Source organism: Dasypus novemcinctus, chromosome 16, assembly GCF_030445035.2.
Source record: "Dasypus novemcinctus isolate mDasNov1 chromosome 16, mDasNov1.1.hap2, whole genome shotgun sequence".
In the NCBI taxonomy this organism is placed as follows: Eukaryota; Metazoa; Chordata; class Mammalia; order Cingulata; family Dasypodidae; genus Dasypus; species Dasypus novemcinctus.
The window spans coordinates 71,780,600-71,798,057 of record NC_080688.1 but is presented as its reverse complement, the minus strand read 5'-3'; the positions used below and the strand labels follow the sequence as shown (position 1 = coordinate 71,798,057).

Genomic DNA, 17,458 nt, shown 5'->3' with positions numbered 1-17,458 from the left:
CTCATAAAAGCATGGTCACCATCAGTGTTTACTGATCTCTTAGGTTCAAGGACATGGTACTGACCTGCCCATAATTTAGGACAGGCACAACCTTTGCATTTACAAATATAACATTGTTCTTATTTTCTCAAGAAAGCAGATTTTTGGAGGGGAGAATATGTATATTATATTTACTAGAAAAATACATATGTTCATTCACCCATTCTGAATCTGCCGTGCTTCCAGTGCTATCGGGAGTGCAGGAGAAGGTCTATCCTCTGATAGGGAGAGAACGAAAGTATGTACTAACTGTGATGGAGTCAGAGAAGAGAGAGCATTTTCCTGCCTTAGAGGAGGCAGCTAAGAAAAGCTTCATGGAGATGTCATGGAACCATTGCAGAGTGTGGGATGGATTTCAGCGGTTAGAGACAGGGTATAAAAGGCATTACAGAGCCATAGAAGTCACATGGCTTAAAACTGAAAATAATCTATGTATCTTTTTTTTTTTTTAAAGATAATTTAAAGAAGGGGAAAAAACAAATAAAACTGAAAATAAAGGCTCTCCTGTGCCCAAATGGCAGCCTTCGGTGCAAAGCCCCATCCACAGTGCGGCAGCTCCAGCGAGCAGTCTGCGTACTGCACAGGAGAGTCCACAGGAAGAGCCAGTCTTTATGTATATACTTTTCACAACCAAATTAAATTAACTCATGGAATTTTCCACCCTTAGGAATTAAAGTAGCAGCTCATGAAGTAATTCAGTTATGTCATTCATACCAAAACAGAAAATACTGGAGCAACTTGGCACTGTTTAAAAGCCAAGATCAGGTCTTTGCCATTTTATATTTTTCAAAATCTGTGGCCGTTGTGTTATTTTAACTTTTATTGTGGCTGTAAATTTTTCAAATCAAAACTATCTTAGTTGCTTAAAAAACAGAAGTGTAAAATGGGTTCATAATAAGGAGAGGGTTTAGGCAAAGCAGCTTTAGTAATGAAAACCAAAAATAAGCTGTTGCAGCATCACGTTTTCTCTGAAATGAGGGTTCTTCCGAACGGGGTGACATTCACAGTGGTGCATCATTATAGCTTCCTCTTTATCCATCAATCATCTTAGATTTAACCAAGAGATCTGTCAAGTATTAGTTAAATAGCACCTTTTGGGAAGCATTGTCCCGCTACAATGGCCACATTCATTTTCACGCATTTAATTGGACATACTGTTAGAAACACGGTATTAAGTTTCCACATTTTAATTTTGTATTCGCCTTCTCCCTGGCTTCTACACATGGATGGGGCTCTTTTGGAGCTGAAAGTGTGTGAAAGTTATTGGAGAATGGTAGTCTCTAGGTAATATTTCTGTAAGCCGCCCAAATTCCCCCCCTACACACACCCGTAGTCTAGATGGGAAACAGCTGGATTTTGTTTAAAAAGCTGTTTTGTGAAATGTCTGAATCTTGAGGTGTAGAACTGAGGTCACCATTAAAGCAGGTGCGGGGGCACAAGTACGAAAGGCGCCGGGGCCGGCTGGCCTCTGTCATCTTCTGCGGGGCATTTCCCCTTAGGGAACAGTGGGGAAGTTTGCTCATTCAGAACGCAAGCAGATATAAGGAGTCACATTAGGAATGCTATGAAGTTGAGTCTCTTCAAACATAGCCCACTCTTAAATGAATACTTAGCTCTGTAGGAAAGAAACCAAAATGGTAACTTCCCTAACAGAGCTCCAAATACAGGGGTGCAAGGCTTTAGCCTCTGTGGAGGTTAAAAGTGTTTGAATTTCCTTTTGAAACACACCAACAGTAAAAGAACTATTTCAAATAAGTAGTCCTATAACTGAATATGTCCTCAGAGTTCATGTGTGTAATCCAAGGGAAAGCAAGAGAAGACAAGGGAGCTGGCAAGACCACTACCGGGGCAGTTTTGCAAAAAGCCAAGTCAGAAACATGTGGAACCACTAAAGCCCAATGCACATCAGGTATCCACCAGTCCAAAGATGAAAGGAAGCTTGCCTCCTCCCCCTGGGAGCTGGAGGTTATTAGCAGCTGTTTACCCAGTTGGGAATAGAGATTAACATTGTAATTCTTTTTTCAAGAACTAGAAGAAAATTTGTTTGGGAAGTTGGCTCTTCATATCAAGCCACTGCACATTGCCAAAAAAAACTTCCTTTCTCAGAACTCATGTACTCAAGTTGAGCAATGTTATGATTCTCTGAGAAATTCTGGATTACCAAAAAGTCTTTCTCCATTAAATAGAACAAAAAAAGGACAGAGAAGTGGATGGATGTTTGCCATCAACACATTCTGTTGTACTCTTTACAGGATGAAACTAGCTCTTTGGTTGGTTACCTGCTCTCTAGGCTGATGCTACCTGTGGCATCCTTCCCCCACCCCTCACAGCCCCACCTCACCCCTGAACTTAATTTTTGCCTCTCTCAGGCATGCAAAAATAGAGTTTGCACATGCCTATGGCCTACAAAATGACTTATCATGAGGTAGTGGGAATGCTGCTTAATACTCTGTGGCGCTTTATTCTCAAAAAGAAAACAAAAGTTGAATGTTGGTATTTTTTTTCCTGATTTAATGTCATTTTCTTTTATTAAATCCTTTCTTTTGCTTTTGCTTTTATTTAGAGCAGAGCCACTGGTCATATGGAAACGATTATTGTATAGCTGGGAGATGAAAGACTTCATTGCAGTTAAATAGGAGTGAAGCATCACTTGGGCCAATAATCCACACACACAGCGAGGTACCACTTGTGTCCAGAATGCCCCTCCGTTGTTCGCTTAGTAGCGGAGCAGTTGAGATTTATAAAGGGCTTACAAAAAAACTGCTTTTTGTCAGAAATATGTAGTCTGACAATAGGAAAACCCATGTTAGCACCGTCCTTAACGGCTCGCTTCTTCGCTTGCATGATACACGTTCTCTAAATAATGCCCGCTACCGATGTAAACATAGAAACATTCATTTAAGGTTGAGATGTTATTTAATTGGTATTTAATGTCAGTGTTTTAAAAGTATATTTGGATAACCCATATAAAAATTCTACACATCTTTCAAAAGCTACCTAATATGCTGCCTTCTTCTTGAAAAAGTCTCTAGTCTCCCAATCTGTGATGTCATTATCTTTAAAACTCGACTGACCTTGTACTCTTTTATGACATTCCTCTTATTTCGCCTTATATAGTAAGTATAGTACCCCACCACTAAATTATAAGAGTCTGTAAGGTAATGGATGGATCTGTCTTTTATTATTTCTTTCTACAGTGTCTTACATATAGTATATATTCAGAAGGCATTTGCTGAATTAAATGAAATATTTACTGTTTTGTAGAAGCATGCTAAATGCATAATAGACAATATTGAAAGGTTTTAAAATTTCAGAGGTAGTCTCAGAGATATATGCCATCTGTGTAATCATTTACTATTTAGGAAGCATCTAATTGTGCATTGTAGTATTTCAGTTCTGTACCCACCTCCTCCCTGTCCTTGAGAAGCTTCCAACTCAAAACAAGGCTTTGGCTTTGTGAATGGCAGCAAAACAAAATCAATGAAGCTTCTGTCCTTCCCTATTAAACAAAGTCCTGGAGTGTATTTAAGGGTGGTGCCCATAAGGATAGCCAGGGAGAGCCCTGTCCAGGCCCAGCAAGGTTGAGGAAGGGCGGAGAGCCCTTCCAGCTCCACACAGTCCTGGAGGGGATCTATGGGGCTAAGGAAGGAGAAGTGATCGGAGTCATGAGGAAGCCAACCCTGCCCACTGGAGCAGGGAGGGCTTGGGCTGAAGTCCTGGGGATAGGAGAGTGAACACAGCAGATGAAGGAGAGTAGGTAAGGGAAGATTCACAATGACGAATTTTAAATAGGTGGAATCGAGATGGTCCCACAGAATCCAGGTATAGGGCTCAGGAGCACAAGGTAGCTATCTCTTGAACTTGAGCCATAAAACAACGGAGAGCCATGATTAAACCTTAATGTGCAAGGTACTGAGGAACGGGCAAAGAATATAGCTTTGAAAAATATGAATATCTGAAAAGGGTTGGGGAAGATGGAACAAAAGTGTTTAGTGAGCTTCTTTATACTTCCACCTCCTTTCCAGTGCATTACTTGGTTAACAAGAAAAGCATTTGAAACATAAAGGCCAGTTAGGTAATGATAAATGCCTAGTGAGGGAATGGCTGGCTTCCTACAGAGAACTTCGTGTAGAGGCCCACAGCAGATGATCATGCTTGCACTTCAGCATCCAAAACTCCAAGCACACGTCAATGTTTCATTACCTTTTCCTTTACTCAAAACAGAAGAAGCTGGTTACAATAATTACAAGAAATTCGCCACATCTGTCATCTCTCTGCTACATGGACTTAGTTCATAGGGATAGATTAACTTGAGTTCCATACAACCTATTTCCTAGCCGGCTACCTGGAACAAAGAAGGGAGGAAACGGGCTCTGTTAACCTCCTGGCGAGGACCCCGCTCAGTGGACTGCATCCAGTTACAGTTTCCACAGTAGGAAAATCATTTAGTGAATGGGGGTGGAGGGAGGAGATACAGAGGAGAGAAATGAAACAGTTAAAATAGATGGAACTTATGACTTAAAAAAAAAAAAGGTGAACTGAAATCAGGTTACAGCCATTTGCATCTCTTGAACTATATCAGAATCGTTCATTTAAACCATTCTGGTGGATGGTCCATGGAAGTTTCAGCCTAGCTGATCACACGACAGATGACTCATCACACGGTCAAGGTCAGGATCCTTAAGGTCGTGGTTAATCCTCTTGCACATTATTTTATTGTCTGGAGAATAAGTATTAAATAAATTTCCAAAGCTCATGATAAGGAATTACATTAAATTTCAGGCAAAGCACAAGTGAAGCTGTGATATTTCTGGGGGGAAAAATTAGGTGTTTCAAGACAGTTATAAAGTCTTCACCCAATAAACATTTTAAGAATCAAAGCAAGATGCAAACAAAAGAATTGAATCCAGATCTGACTCTAGTGGAAAGTCCTTTTTTAAAAAAAATTGTTTAATAGAAATTAGTTTATAGTGAGTGAAAAGTCCGTGAAGTGCTTAATCACATAAATAAAAGAAATACCTGATAAATTTTTTAAATGAACTATACTGAAATAATATTTGTGGCTGAAGAACTTCCCAGCTTTTAGGTCTTTCTCCCACAAAAGAGCTTACTAGAGATGGATCTCATTTTCCACAGAATCTTCATGCCTTTGGTAATACTCCTAGTTATCTGTCTACTGCTGCCATTTCATGAACTTCTGAGCTTTCATCTGTGAGCCATTAAAAAAGTTTGCATGGCCACTTCCCACCTCTTTAAAAAATGCATTTTGGACTAAATGGTATTTTGCACATTTGAGAAAATAAGTTTGCTTTCCTCTGCTATGACAGAGATCTGGCAAGATAATTGAAATTGAAATCTAACACTCTGCGACTGTCATGTATAATTGATATTTCATGGGGAGATTACAGTTCAGACACCAAAACTGTTTTGTGTGTCAATGGGTGTCTAATTACAGCGAAAACCCATCAACTCTTCTTTCTGTGTTTATGGCAAAATGATTGGAGAGAAAAGTAAAAGTTAACCTGGACTTTTTTCTTCGTCCCATCTTCCTGTTGTTATTTTTAAAAAAAAACAAGAAACACATGTCAAAAAGAAAAATTTGGAGCAGGTGCCATTAATAACAAGCTTGAATTTCTGTTCTACCAAAATGTTTATAGTAGTGTATCTGGTTTTGTGGCATCTTTATTAAAGGGCACGCTCTGTCATTATCATTTGGTCGAGCAATTGATGTCCAGTGTCCTTAAGTTCCCACCCTGCACTCTTTTAGAGGGATTATGGTAGAATAGAAGTAACCGAGGTCTGAAAGCCTGTTTTGATGCAGTTATCTCTGAAGATAACATTAACGAGGGTTGAATAACTGCCAAATGAAATTTAATACATTTTCCCATCCATGAAATAGGCCTCTTAACTACAACAGAATAATTACTTTCACAATACTCCCTGGAAACAAAGAGAGCAAAAACATTGAATGTCTTTTTGTTTGTGATATTTGTAGTTAGCTTAAGGTAAGGACAAAGGATATTTACCAGGATGCTCAACACATCCCCATAGAAAAACGGCCTTGCCAACAGCTACCTAATTTGAAACTGCATAATGTTTAAATCTATTTATGTTGGAGGGGTTGCAGCAAATATTAAATTTTGTAATTTAGTTAGACATCTTGTCCTTGGCCTTGAGTTGGTGAACTATGATATTCTGCCTCTATAATAAGGAAAATTAAAATGATTTTCATATATATGGTGTGTATGTTATATTTACTTATGTCTGTACATATATGTGCATATACATGTTACATATAAACATACACATTTACACAGTGTTTCAAAACAGAAGCCCCAGGACATAAACCTCTTTTATCCCTTAATCCTACTCCTTTCCCTTATAGATATTCCCTATGAAATTGTTGAAAGTTATTATTTTTTTCTGTGTTTAAAATTTGTTTTAGTCCTCCAAATAGACATGTGCTAAGTCATATAACCATTCTCAGCCTTGCCTTCCTTCTCTGTAAAATGAGGAGTTTGGCTTAATTTCCAAAATCTCTCCAAGCCCTTAAAGTCTATTTTCAGTGATTTAAAAGTGTTTCTAATACATAAATCATCTCCCAAGAAAGTAAGGTTATTTAAAAATTATATTGTGCTTAAATGATTCAAAAGAAGTAATGCACACTTAAAGGTGCTTAATTATTCCCAATGAGAAATTTACACTGGAAAACTTAAGTAGCTGCATCAGGATTTGAATAGAACTTGACCCAAGATGTAATGTATGCCATGATTAATGGCCACAATCAATGGGGCCCACCAAGGGGCAGGACAAGGTAGCTGTGCTTGGACCAAATCATCTTGCCTTCCCTTCCTCCTCTGGCATTCATTGACCAGGTAGGAGGACACTCGATCCTAGGATGGCCCCTTCCTGTGGATGACCCAAATCAGCTTCAAAAAGACAAGCTAGGTGGACCATCAGATTGTCTTGGCTTTCTGAGCCAAGAAGTACGGACTGAGAGGGAGTTAGTACCAGGTACAGAACTTAAAAGACTATACCGAGGGGGACCATGAAGGTAGAGCCGGGGCTGTAGTCATGATGAGCAGAAGCCAAAGAGAAGAGGTGTCTCCAGAGGGAGGAAGAGAAGCTGCAATGACCTGTGAGGCCTTGGGTCCCAAGAGCACTCCAGGTCTAGGATCTAAGTTATGAAAACCTTTCCAGTAAGTCTCCTTTCAGCTGAGTCAAATAGATCTCTGTTCCTTCCTATTGAAACTGCTGCACAAAATCATTCTACCAGGTGCCACAAAGGATCACTGGAGCTGTGTGAGGAAAGAGGCCACATCTGAGCTACTTGTCACCCTAACCTCAGCACCTTGCTGAGTGACAGGCAGGGACTAGTTAGTAAATGTTCATGGATCAATACATGTGCTCTCTGATCAATGAACAATTCTTGAATACATTTGAAAGTTTAGGTTTACCTTTTCAATAAATACATCTAAAACTATAGTGTAATGGACCATGAGAAGACTCTGATCTTAAAGATTGCAAAAAAGGAAATTATAATCAGTATTAATAAAATTAACTGTTTTCATAAACTGGCTTTTAACTTTAGACCATTGCTTATTTAGATGGAAAGGTCATGAAAATACAACCTTAATGATGTATGAATTTTCTAAAAATGGGCGCCATCCTTAGAATCGATTTGTAGGTTGAGGGAATTTGCTTTTTCCTACTTACATTATTATATATTCATTATGTGGGAAGTGGGAAAATCCCTGATTTGGCAGTCTGGGTTCCTCTGTCTATTTCTGAGTTATTCTAGTAGAGGATTTGTGGGGACCGTTATTTCTTTCCCTGTCTTGTATGTGATCTGAAGTGCTTCTGGAAGTGAAGTAACTAGGGTTTGGACATGCTATCTGTGGCCAAGAAACAAGCAAAGCTAGTTCTTCAAATTGGAATACTAATTCCCCTGCCACAGACAATGGCATTGATCCTGGAGAGCCATACTACATGGTTCTGGACTTATTAGGCCATTCATTTTGACCAGAAAGGCACACAGTTAAAGAGAGTCCTTATAACACCAAGTATAACTTGTCTCCAACTACCTTTATGGAAAATGATTGACATTATTTGGGATGATCTATAGAAAATAGACAAAGTTTAATATCATATATGCCCAAAATCCAAGTAAAAATAGAGTTTGAACAATCATATTCTCAAACGTTCATAATGTCATTTAAGATTTTATGGTCATTGTACAGGAGAAAGGTTTTTAATCAAATGGTTTTGAATAACACTGAGACGAAGAGTGCAATGGTGAACACAAGTGAAGGTGGCTTGAGCTTTGAGTGTTCTTGAACTACATAGGCTATTATTTCTAGCCTCATGGTATACAAGTATTTTCAGTTAAAACAACCAAATCCGCAATTATTGAGCACCACTTTTTGCATATATTTTTGCTACTGCTTACAAGCCTGAGACACTCTCTACAACTTCCAGTGTTATTTTCTCCATTTCACTTTTGAGTAACTTACCCGTGATTACACAGCTAACAAAGAAACCAATTAGAATCTAGATGCCATCAACTCTAATTATTGTATTCTTTGCACTTAGTTATAGCATCTTTCATAATAGTGGAGACTCCCCCCAAAAAAGGAAATTGGTTGTGGGTTTTTATTCCCCCTTAAAAACTAAGTGTGATCTGGGGAAAAGAAAAAAACAAAATATTTCAGCATTCGTAACTGAGTATGTTTTTAATTGAAAAGCAAAATATTAACCTTAAATCATGTCACAGACACCTACAAAGAAGGCATGAAAGTTTTAGTAGGATGCTTCTAAAACAGAAGGCATGCACCCCTCCTCTGTGCTCAAATCTGTGGTCAGCTTCATTGATTCGGACTGAGATCCATCCTTTCTGGAAATTCAAGAAATTAAATCCATTGAGAATACCGATAAATATGAATCAGCATAAGGTAATTATTGAAGTTAGCATTGATTGACAGACTTAAAGAGCCATCGTGTGAGGTAGGCCTGTAAAATTCATGCTTACAAGTTGACATCTTAGATTGAAGAGATAATCATGGATTGAATCAGTCTTCTGAAAGCACAACTGTAAAACTGGCAAATCAAAACCTGAATGGAAAATAACAACCACTCTTTGGTCCAGAAAGAAAATTAAAATATATAGGAAGAATGAGGGAAAATTGTTTGAAGGGTCTAGGTGGGCATGGCATCTGCCTGCAAGAGAGCAGACAAATTAGAGACGAAAGGCGGCCACGCCTGGTAGCTGTGGTAAAGTTATACACCTCTTCTGGGGCATCTACAGGGTCACAGGTCAACCCACAGAGAGGCTAAATGACCATCCTTCAAAAGTTCTTTGGCAGACGCAGGCACTGGACTCTTCAGACTTCCTTGTTTTTACTTCCTGATGCTTCAAAGATTTCATATCCTTTACGATTCTTTCTGTGTTTGCCTCTGAACAATTTTTATGATTTATGTGATTACCCACCCCCCCCCCAAAAAAATAATTTCATTTCATATTGTTTTGAAGTGAATAAAGCTGGTACTTTATTCTCAGCTATCTTTAAATCACGTGTGCTTCTGTGCTGTGAATTTGTTATCGGTTCAGATTTTATGGTTGCCCTCTTTGGAAATACTCTTTTAAAACAACTTGGTAGGAAAAGAGTGAACCATACTGCTTTCTGGTTTTATGTTTAGGCTTGGATAGATTATGCTTTTTGATTCAGAGCAGTAAAAATTCATGGATAAATATTTTTTTAGTGTTAGACCCACTGTCCTCCATAAATGCTCACTTAAACAATAGACTGAAAAAATAACATTCTAACTTGGAAATACAAATGAAATGTGAGCTATTCATGTTCCTGGTGGTTTACAAATGCTTAATGGGATTGCTTTAAGGCACAGGCTATAAAGTCAGCAATTCCTGTCTCAGTGCCACAAGTTCAAGGTCTCTGGCCCCCACGGTTGGTAAAAGTAGTTACTAAAAAGCTCAGCATATTTCTTTCAAACCAAGTAATCATATGGTACTCTCTAATTTTATTCTTAGAAGCTTAAAGAGTGTTTACAATATGGTCTTTCTAGACGCAGAATTGTGTGGTTGGGGGGAAGGGGTGGGTAAGGGAGATGGAAAAATGTCCAAGCATCCTTGCATGGCAATGATGGCATTACTGGTGTGTTTAATAAAACCTTTATTGGTACATTTTCCGGTGTGATGGCATTGGCAGAAATTGTCCCCCTTTGGATTTGGAACTCAGCAGCTGATGAAATACAGTAAACATTAATTTGGAATGGGCTGCCAGTTTTGGAAAGCCAGGTGACATTTTATTATATTTGTACCGAGCAGGGGCTATGTCCCATACTGCTGTAGCTTCCGCTGTCAGAGGCTTAGCTGGCGTTATAGAAAAAATAAAATGGCAGGCCTGAGGATCTTATCCCCTGAAATGAAAGTCGAATGCCAAATTGAAATTCCTGTAGGATTTCCGATAGCAATGGGGGAATTGAGAAGCCCACAATTAAGCATATGGGCATTAAGATAATTGTCAGATCTGTTGGCGGACATGATAGAAGACAGATGGGTACGAATCAGTGCGCTCCACTGCTGCACCCTGGGAGACAATCTGACGTTTTACCTGCCTGAGCTCCTCTGCCATATTTGTCACTGAATGTACAGCACAGCGTCTTACTGAGTGCAAAGTGGTTTTTTTTGCTATAGGTGCATGTGCGGTCCTTCAGCGCCCTCTAGTGAAATGCAGTCGGGAGGCTTGTGTCTCAAAGGCCAGTCTTCCTTCCGCTGGTCTTGGCTGCCCCAGGAAATAGCTGTCGCACCTCTGCTTCCCACTCAACGCTGTGGCTCCTCTTGCTCTTTCAGGTTGGGGCGCATCGTGAAGATGGCGTGGCCCTAAGAGGCAGCCACTCTCTTGTGCCAAACCAGGTTCCTGTTCCACAGCTTCCGGTCCAGTCTGCAACTTCTCCAGACTTGAACCCGCCACAGGATCCTTACAGAGGTAGGTCTGCCTCGGAAGGGCGCGTGATGACCACCTCCTGGTAAGTCCAGGGTTGGTACCAGGCTCACTTGGCATGTACCTCTCTGAAAGCACTGGCAGAAGCAAAGGCTAAAATGTGGTACAAAAATGGTAAACCAACTGAAAAGTATTTAGAACTTGGCCTGCTAATTATGTTTCTTCAGCAACTGTTTTCCTCAAACATCCTCTGAAGTCCTGGTACTATTTAAGCAGAGAATGAGACAACAGACGGATGAGAGGAAATTTTATTTTAGCAATTTCCACATTTTGCTCATTCAGGTCCTCTAATGTGGTTAGTTGTGGCCTGAAAATGATATTTCCAAATGAACAGAAAGGAAGGAGACTTTTTTTTTTTTTTTTTGAGATGGAAGGAAATGTAGGTACATTTGAAAAATGGAGCTGGGTTGGATGATTTTATCTCTTGTGTCGTCTGGCCCCAAATGAATCCTCATGCTGATGACACAACCCCAGGGGGATGCACATAGCTGCGTGATCCAAGTTCCAGACTCACCATGCTACTTGGCCAGCCTGGTGACTAGGAAACTTAAGTAATATCTTCTCATTCCCCGCATGTTAAACACTACCACACAGGCAGAGGTAGAAGTGGTTTTTCAACTGTTGGACATTGCACAATCTGAGCATTAATTATATATTTGGGTATGCGTGCCTATTTTTATCTGAATGTCAATAATTTGGTTGGGCCTTTTTTTGTAAAAAGCCCTTTGGTTTTGCTCTCTCTGTCCTAGATCAGTGCTTCTCAAACTTGAATGTGCAGGTCCAGTACTTTTGAGGATCTTGTTTAAAATGCAGCTTCTGACTCAGTAGGTCTAGATGGAGCCTGAGAGTTTACACTTCTACCAAGCTCACAGCAGTAAGGATGCTCCTGGCCCTAGACCACATTTTAAGGGACAAGGCTTTAGACGACACAGATTACAAATAGAGGAGAATACTTCGGATACACATGCTTTGACCTTAGAAATAAATTATTACATTAGGGTCAAGTTTTGTAATATATTTTAATCTTGAAAAGTTGAGCAGTGCGAAAGCAAGAAATTCTTCCATGAGCAGCTAACTGCCTTCCATACGTACCATTTTTAAATGCTGATTACGACTTGAGGATAAGAGAAGCCTAATTTCAGAATATCATTAGGGTATCTATTGAAGTCTTGACTGCACATATTTAGCGTACTCCCTGGGAATTATATTTTAAGGACATTTTTCTATTAAATCATTGCATATGGAAGAAACTCAATATAATAGCTGATATTTACTTGGGTTCTTAATCAGAACATTGAGGTGTGTGATTTTCATGATTATGATTTTCATTGCAATTAAGTTGATGTTTTGTAGACAGTGAAATTACCATCTACTCCAAAAGATTGCAAAATAGAATTTAACCTCAGAGCCAATGCAGGGAAAACTTGTTTCGCAGGTGCATTTTTGGAACTTCACCAGATAGCATGAAAAAAGTGACAGAAGGATCACAGTTCAGCAGGATGAATCGCATTGCTGGCAGCCTTACAATATGGCGCTTGTGTGTTCGTGTGTTGAGTCTTTGGCTAAGTGTCACCTGATCTCTTTGTCTGCAGGCATGCCACCGGGACTTCAGGGCCAGAGTGTCTCCTCCGGCAGCTCAGAGATCAAGTCTGATGACGAGGGGGATGAGAACCTGCAAGACACGAAATCTTCCGAGGACAAGAAATTAGATGACGACAAGAAGGATATCAAATCAATTACTAGGTCAAGATCTAGGTAACAGTATATAATACTGTCGCTTCATTTAATTCCTTTATTGGACTTTGATGAAGTGAACAGAACAGGAAGAAACTATTCAGTTTTTTCCTGGCAGGTAGATTGCAACTGAAAAGGAAATTGAAGGCCTCTTCTAGAGGTACTGAAGTATCGTTTAAGATACCTGTACTCTAGTGAAGCCTAAAATGTTTTTGCAGTTATGATTTGGACCCAATGCTAATTATTAGGGCAAAAACAATTCATAATTGATTCGAGTGCAATGGTTTATTCTTAAAACTATACTCATTCTGTAAATTTGGTCAGAAATGTTCTTTCTAAAATATTGCTAAAAAGAGATGATACATGTTAAAAGTTCAGTCAATGTATATGCACACTGTAACTTCTTTCTTACCTCTAAAGAGAGAAAATATTGATTTCCCAGGTCTTCTCCTAATGTCAAGAATTAAGACATGTTTAAAAGCAATACCTAAACTGCTCATTTTTTTTTCTTGGATACACTTTTTACAGAATATAAAACTGCAGAATATACAAATAGTTTCTGGTTGGTTTTCTTAAATACCCAAATATCTGATATCTTTAAGTTGTAATCTTAACTCCATGATCTTTAATTCTTAACTTAGCAATCAGAGGCTTTTGAATACAGTAACTCCCTAAATCCCGTGTTCTTTGCCTCAGTTCCCTTTGGTTGTTTTTATTTGCAAATTAAACCAATTGTACTAATACCACTCCTCCCTTTTAAAGGCTGTAACTATCAAAGCTATAGCTAATGGCCCTTAAGAACTAAGAAAAGACTTTTTACTTTGTTACTTTCATAAGGCCTTTATAATTATTGAGAGAAATTTCATTACACAAAGCTCCAAAAATTCTAAAAGCTTCTACCATACCCCTTTCAAGTATCTCTGCAGAGCTTCTTGTACTCATTGCCATGTTGTTAAGAATTCCTGAGGGAAGCTCTCACATCTTTAACAGGTTCTACCTTAGTCTAGTCAGTTCTTGGTAGTTTAACTAGTCACTATTACTTGTGCATATTAATGCATTCTTTAAAGTTTCTGGACAACAATTTAATTTGTGGTTAAGAACCTTCTTATTTTAAAAGGTCACTCCTGTGACATTTTTATCTCCAAATCTGTGTTGTGAGACAATGCTTTTAAAATCTAAGTAGTTTTATTTGTATAACCAATGTATTTTTACGTGAATAACCAATTCTACTTAGCTATTCACCTGAAAACCTTTGGAAAACAAGTTTTTATTTTCAAGTCCCCTTTGTTTTTTAGCCTAATTTTTACTGTGGGGGTATTTTGTATATTTAAATCATTTGTCAGTTGGTTGCATTATGACTGATTACATCTACAATCACAAAGGAGACTGCCTTCAGCAATGAGAGAAATTTCCTTCAATCACTTGAAGACCTTTAAGGGAGAACCGTTTATTTCAGCCGTGAGAAAGAAGAATTTCTGTATCTATTTTAACAAGCCCCAAGCAGCTTCTCCTAAGGAAGTCATCTAAAACTTCCATTGGTTTCCAACTGGGAGCCTGCCTTACAGAATTTGGATTTACCAGTCCCACAGTCGTGTGAACCAATTCCTATAATAAATCTCACAATAGTTACATGTATTTGCACATATATGTACTCTGTCCTGTTTTTCTGGAGAACCCTGACTAATAAGAATGTCATAAGGGCATTCAAAATATGGATCATGAAGTGCTTATTACCATGCCTGGCATGTACATGCCCACTAAATGAATGTCGGGATTCCTTTTCTTTTAAAGTAAACTTTATTTCAACCTAAAATAAAATAAAATAAAAATAACAGACAAAAGGCAGCTTACCAAATTATACAAGCATTATTCTGAAAAAAATTCTATTCAGGCATATTTATCTCATCGAATTCTAAAAACAAATTCAATTGCTTCTCCAGTGTTCAGAAAGATACATAAATGGGTACATCCAAACAGATGGTTACTTCCTTCCTGAGAAAACATATCTTCCGTGCCTTTCTTTTTTACGTGATAGCCCTTGAAATATTTGAAGCCATGAAACCTTACTTAAATGATAAGTTTTCCAGATGGCTCTCCATTAAAAATTCTAATTTGTCAATATAATGCCAAGAAATGGAAAGAAGTGATCTGATCTTTGTCTAGCCATGCCTTTGATATCAATTAAATAATATTTCCATTCTCCCAATATGAGATGAGCTCTTTGGCTCCATTTTTATTCAGAGTGAGGTTGTGGTCATTTATAACCAATAGGTGTTTGGTTTTTGTATTGTTTTTTAGTTTGTTTTGCAAAACTAACATCAGTTCTGCTTTCCCCGATTTGTTTTTGAGATCATAAACATCCATAGCTTCAAAGACCACAGAGATTGTGTTCTTCTAACTTTTTACTTAACACCCGGGGAAAATGAGACTTGGATAGGTTAAATGAATTGACCAGGCCTTCGAGCTAGTTAATGGTGAAACCTGTACAAGAGCCCCACCCTTTTCACCCCCATTGCTTTTGTGTCTTAAGTGTAGGACCTTCTTACTCTAGCTAAAGGCTAAAGGCGCATCATGTTTGTTGTGGTCCTGCTATTCAACCCTATCAAAATCTTTTTCCAATCACTTGTTTTCCTCAGGTTTCTGGTGTCACAGTATGAAAGTTAAAAAACAAACAAAACCTTACATTTGAAAGTCTTTCTGAAGTGTGGTCATGCAATATAAATTAAACTTCTGTTGATTGTGGTCTGTTTTGCAGAATGAACCCTTATCGATAAAAGTTTGGCTTCCCCCTTTTTCTTCCCCCTACATCAGTTCAGGCACACTCTGAACCCTAATTTTAACCTATCTCATCCTCTCCTGTTTGGTTTGGGTTTAATGTCTGGGAGAAACAGACGTTCTTGTGTATGGACTGTCAGCGCACCCTGAGAGCAATCCCAAATTCAACCATATGGAAACTTCGGCCAAGAACGTGGCTTGAGTTTGAAACAAACTGGAAAAAAAGAGTAATTTAGATGCCTTATTTTTCCCGCACACCATTAGAAAATGTCGCCTCCCTTTTGTCCCGCAGCAATAACGACGACGAAGACCTGACTCCGGAGCAGAAGGCGGAGCGGGAGAAGGAGCGGAGGATGGCCAACAACGCCCGCGAGCGCCTGCGGGTCCGCGACATCAACGAGGCGTTCAAGGAGCTCGGCCGCATGGTGCAGCTCCACCTCAAGAGCGACAAGCCCCAGACCAAGCTCCTCATCCTCCACCAGGCCGTGGCCGTCATCCTCAGCCTGGAGCAGCAAGTTCGAGGTCAGTGCCGGTCTAGCCTCCTTGGAGAGAGCTGCTGTGGTGGGCAAGCTGGCCTGGGGCAGCTGCAGATGGCAGGCTCTTAGGCATCGTCCAGAATCAATGCTGCAGTGGTGGGCAGCGCCTGAGTCTACAGGGCAGCTTTCCTTTCTCCTGTGATTAAGTTATGGGCTCCTCTTAGAGTGACGACTACATTATGGCATCTCTGTACGTACCGTCAGTGATCAGAATTGATATGCTGGCGTTTTTTATACTGTAAAGTGACTGTGCAGATTTACCACGCAGCTCAGCTTTTACTCAGTAGCAGCTCCACGAATCACCGTGGTACACATTTACTAGCCGTTCCTTTCACTCTGTCACGTGAAAACTGGGCAAAAGGGTCAGATGCTCGGGAGAGCAATGCCCCACTGCCAGGAGCATTGGTGTTCACTAAATGCCCTCCCCGTTCCTCCTCTACAGAAAGGAATCTGAATCCTAAAGCCGCATGTCTGAAAAGAAGGGAGGAAGAAAAGGTGTCCTCGGAGCCTCCCCCCCTCTCCTTGGCAGGACCTCACCCTGGAATGGGAGATGCATCGAATCACATGGGACAGATGTAAAAGGGCAAGTGTGTTTTCAACCATTTCTGAAATCGCTCATAACCTTTCCGAGGCATCAATCATAAGAGTCAAATTCTACTCAAACTAATGGATTTTTTTCTTAGAAAAGGAGGTTTTTTGGTTGTTGTTTTTTTAAAGCACACTGCTTCTGTTATAAATGTATTAATTAATTTCCCTCTCTTTTTCCTTTCTCAGGTCCAAGTTGCCACATTGCTTCATTAAAACAAGAGACCACTTCCTTAACAGCTGTATTATCTTAAACCCACATAAACACTTCTCCTTAACCCCTTTTTTGTAATATAAGACAAGTCTGAGTAGTTACGAATCACAGACGCAAGAGGTTTCAGCATTCCCAATTATCAAAAAACAGAAAAACAAACAAAAAAAAAAGAAAGAAAGAAAGAAAAAAGTGCAACTTGAGGGACGACTCTCTTTAACATATCATTCAGAATGTGCAAAGCAGTATGTACAGGCTGAGACGCAGCCCGGAGTCTGAATGGCAATCTCTCCACACTGTGGAACAATGCATTTGTGCCTAAACTTCTTTTGGAAAAAAAAAATATAATTAATTTGTAAGTCTGAAAAAAATATTTAATTTAAAAAAATTGTAAACTTGCAATAATGAAAAAGTGTACTTCTGAAGAAAACTACATGAACGTTTCTGTTGGTATTCAAGTCAGCTAGTGTTTATAATTACTGGATATTGAATATAGGGGAAGCTCGGCTGCCCTAGCAACAAAACCAGCAAACGTCCTGATGACAACGAAGTGATGACAT

The 17,458-nt window shown here is 39.3% G+C and overlaps 1 protein-coding gene across 23 annotated transcripts in view; it reads left to right on the top strand.

The window, feature by feature from the left end:
• Window positions 1-17,079, top strand: part of TCF4 (transcription factor 4) — a 348,268-nt gene extending 331,189 nt beyond the window's left edge. For 15 of the 23 annotated variants that reach the window (XM_023589219.3, XM_004459850.5, XM_012525673.4 and 12 more), the window contains 5 exons: window positions 10,907-11,042; window positions 12,650-12,812; window positions 15,859-16,088; window positions 16,545-16,685; window positions 16,877-17,079. In XM_023589219.3, coding sequence (XP_023444987.1) covers window positions 10,907-11,042; window positions 12,650-12,812; window positions 15,859-16,088; window positions 16,545-16,681 — 666 coding nt within the window. In that variant the 3' untranslated portion in view covers window positions 16,682-16,685; window positions 16,877-17,079. The remainder of the gene's footprint in view (window positions 1-10,906; window positions 11,043-12,649; window positions 12,813-15,858; window positions 16,089-16,544; window positions 16,686-16,876) is intronic. The other 8 variants (XM_058277770.2, XM_023589220.3, XM_058277767.2 and 5 more) reach the window with 1 other exon arrangement.
• The last annotated feature ends 379 nt before the right edge of the window (window positions 17,080-17,458 follow it).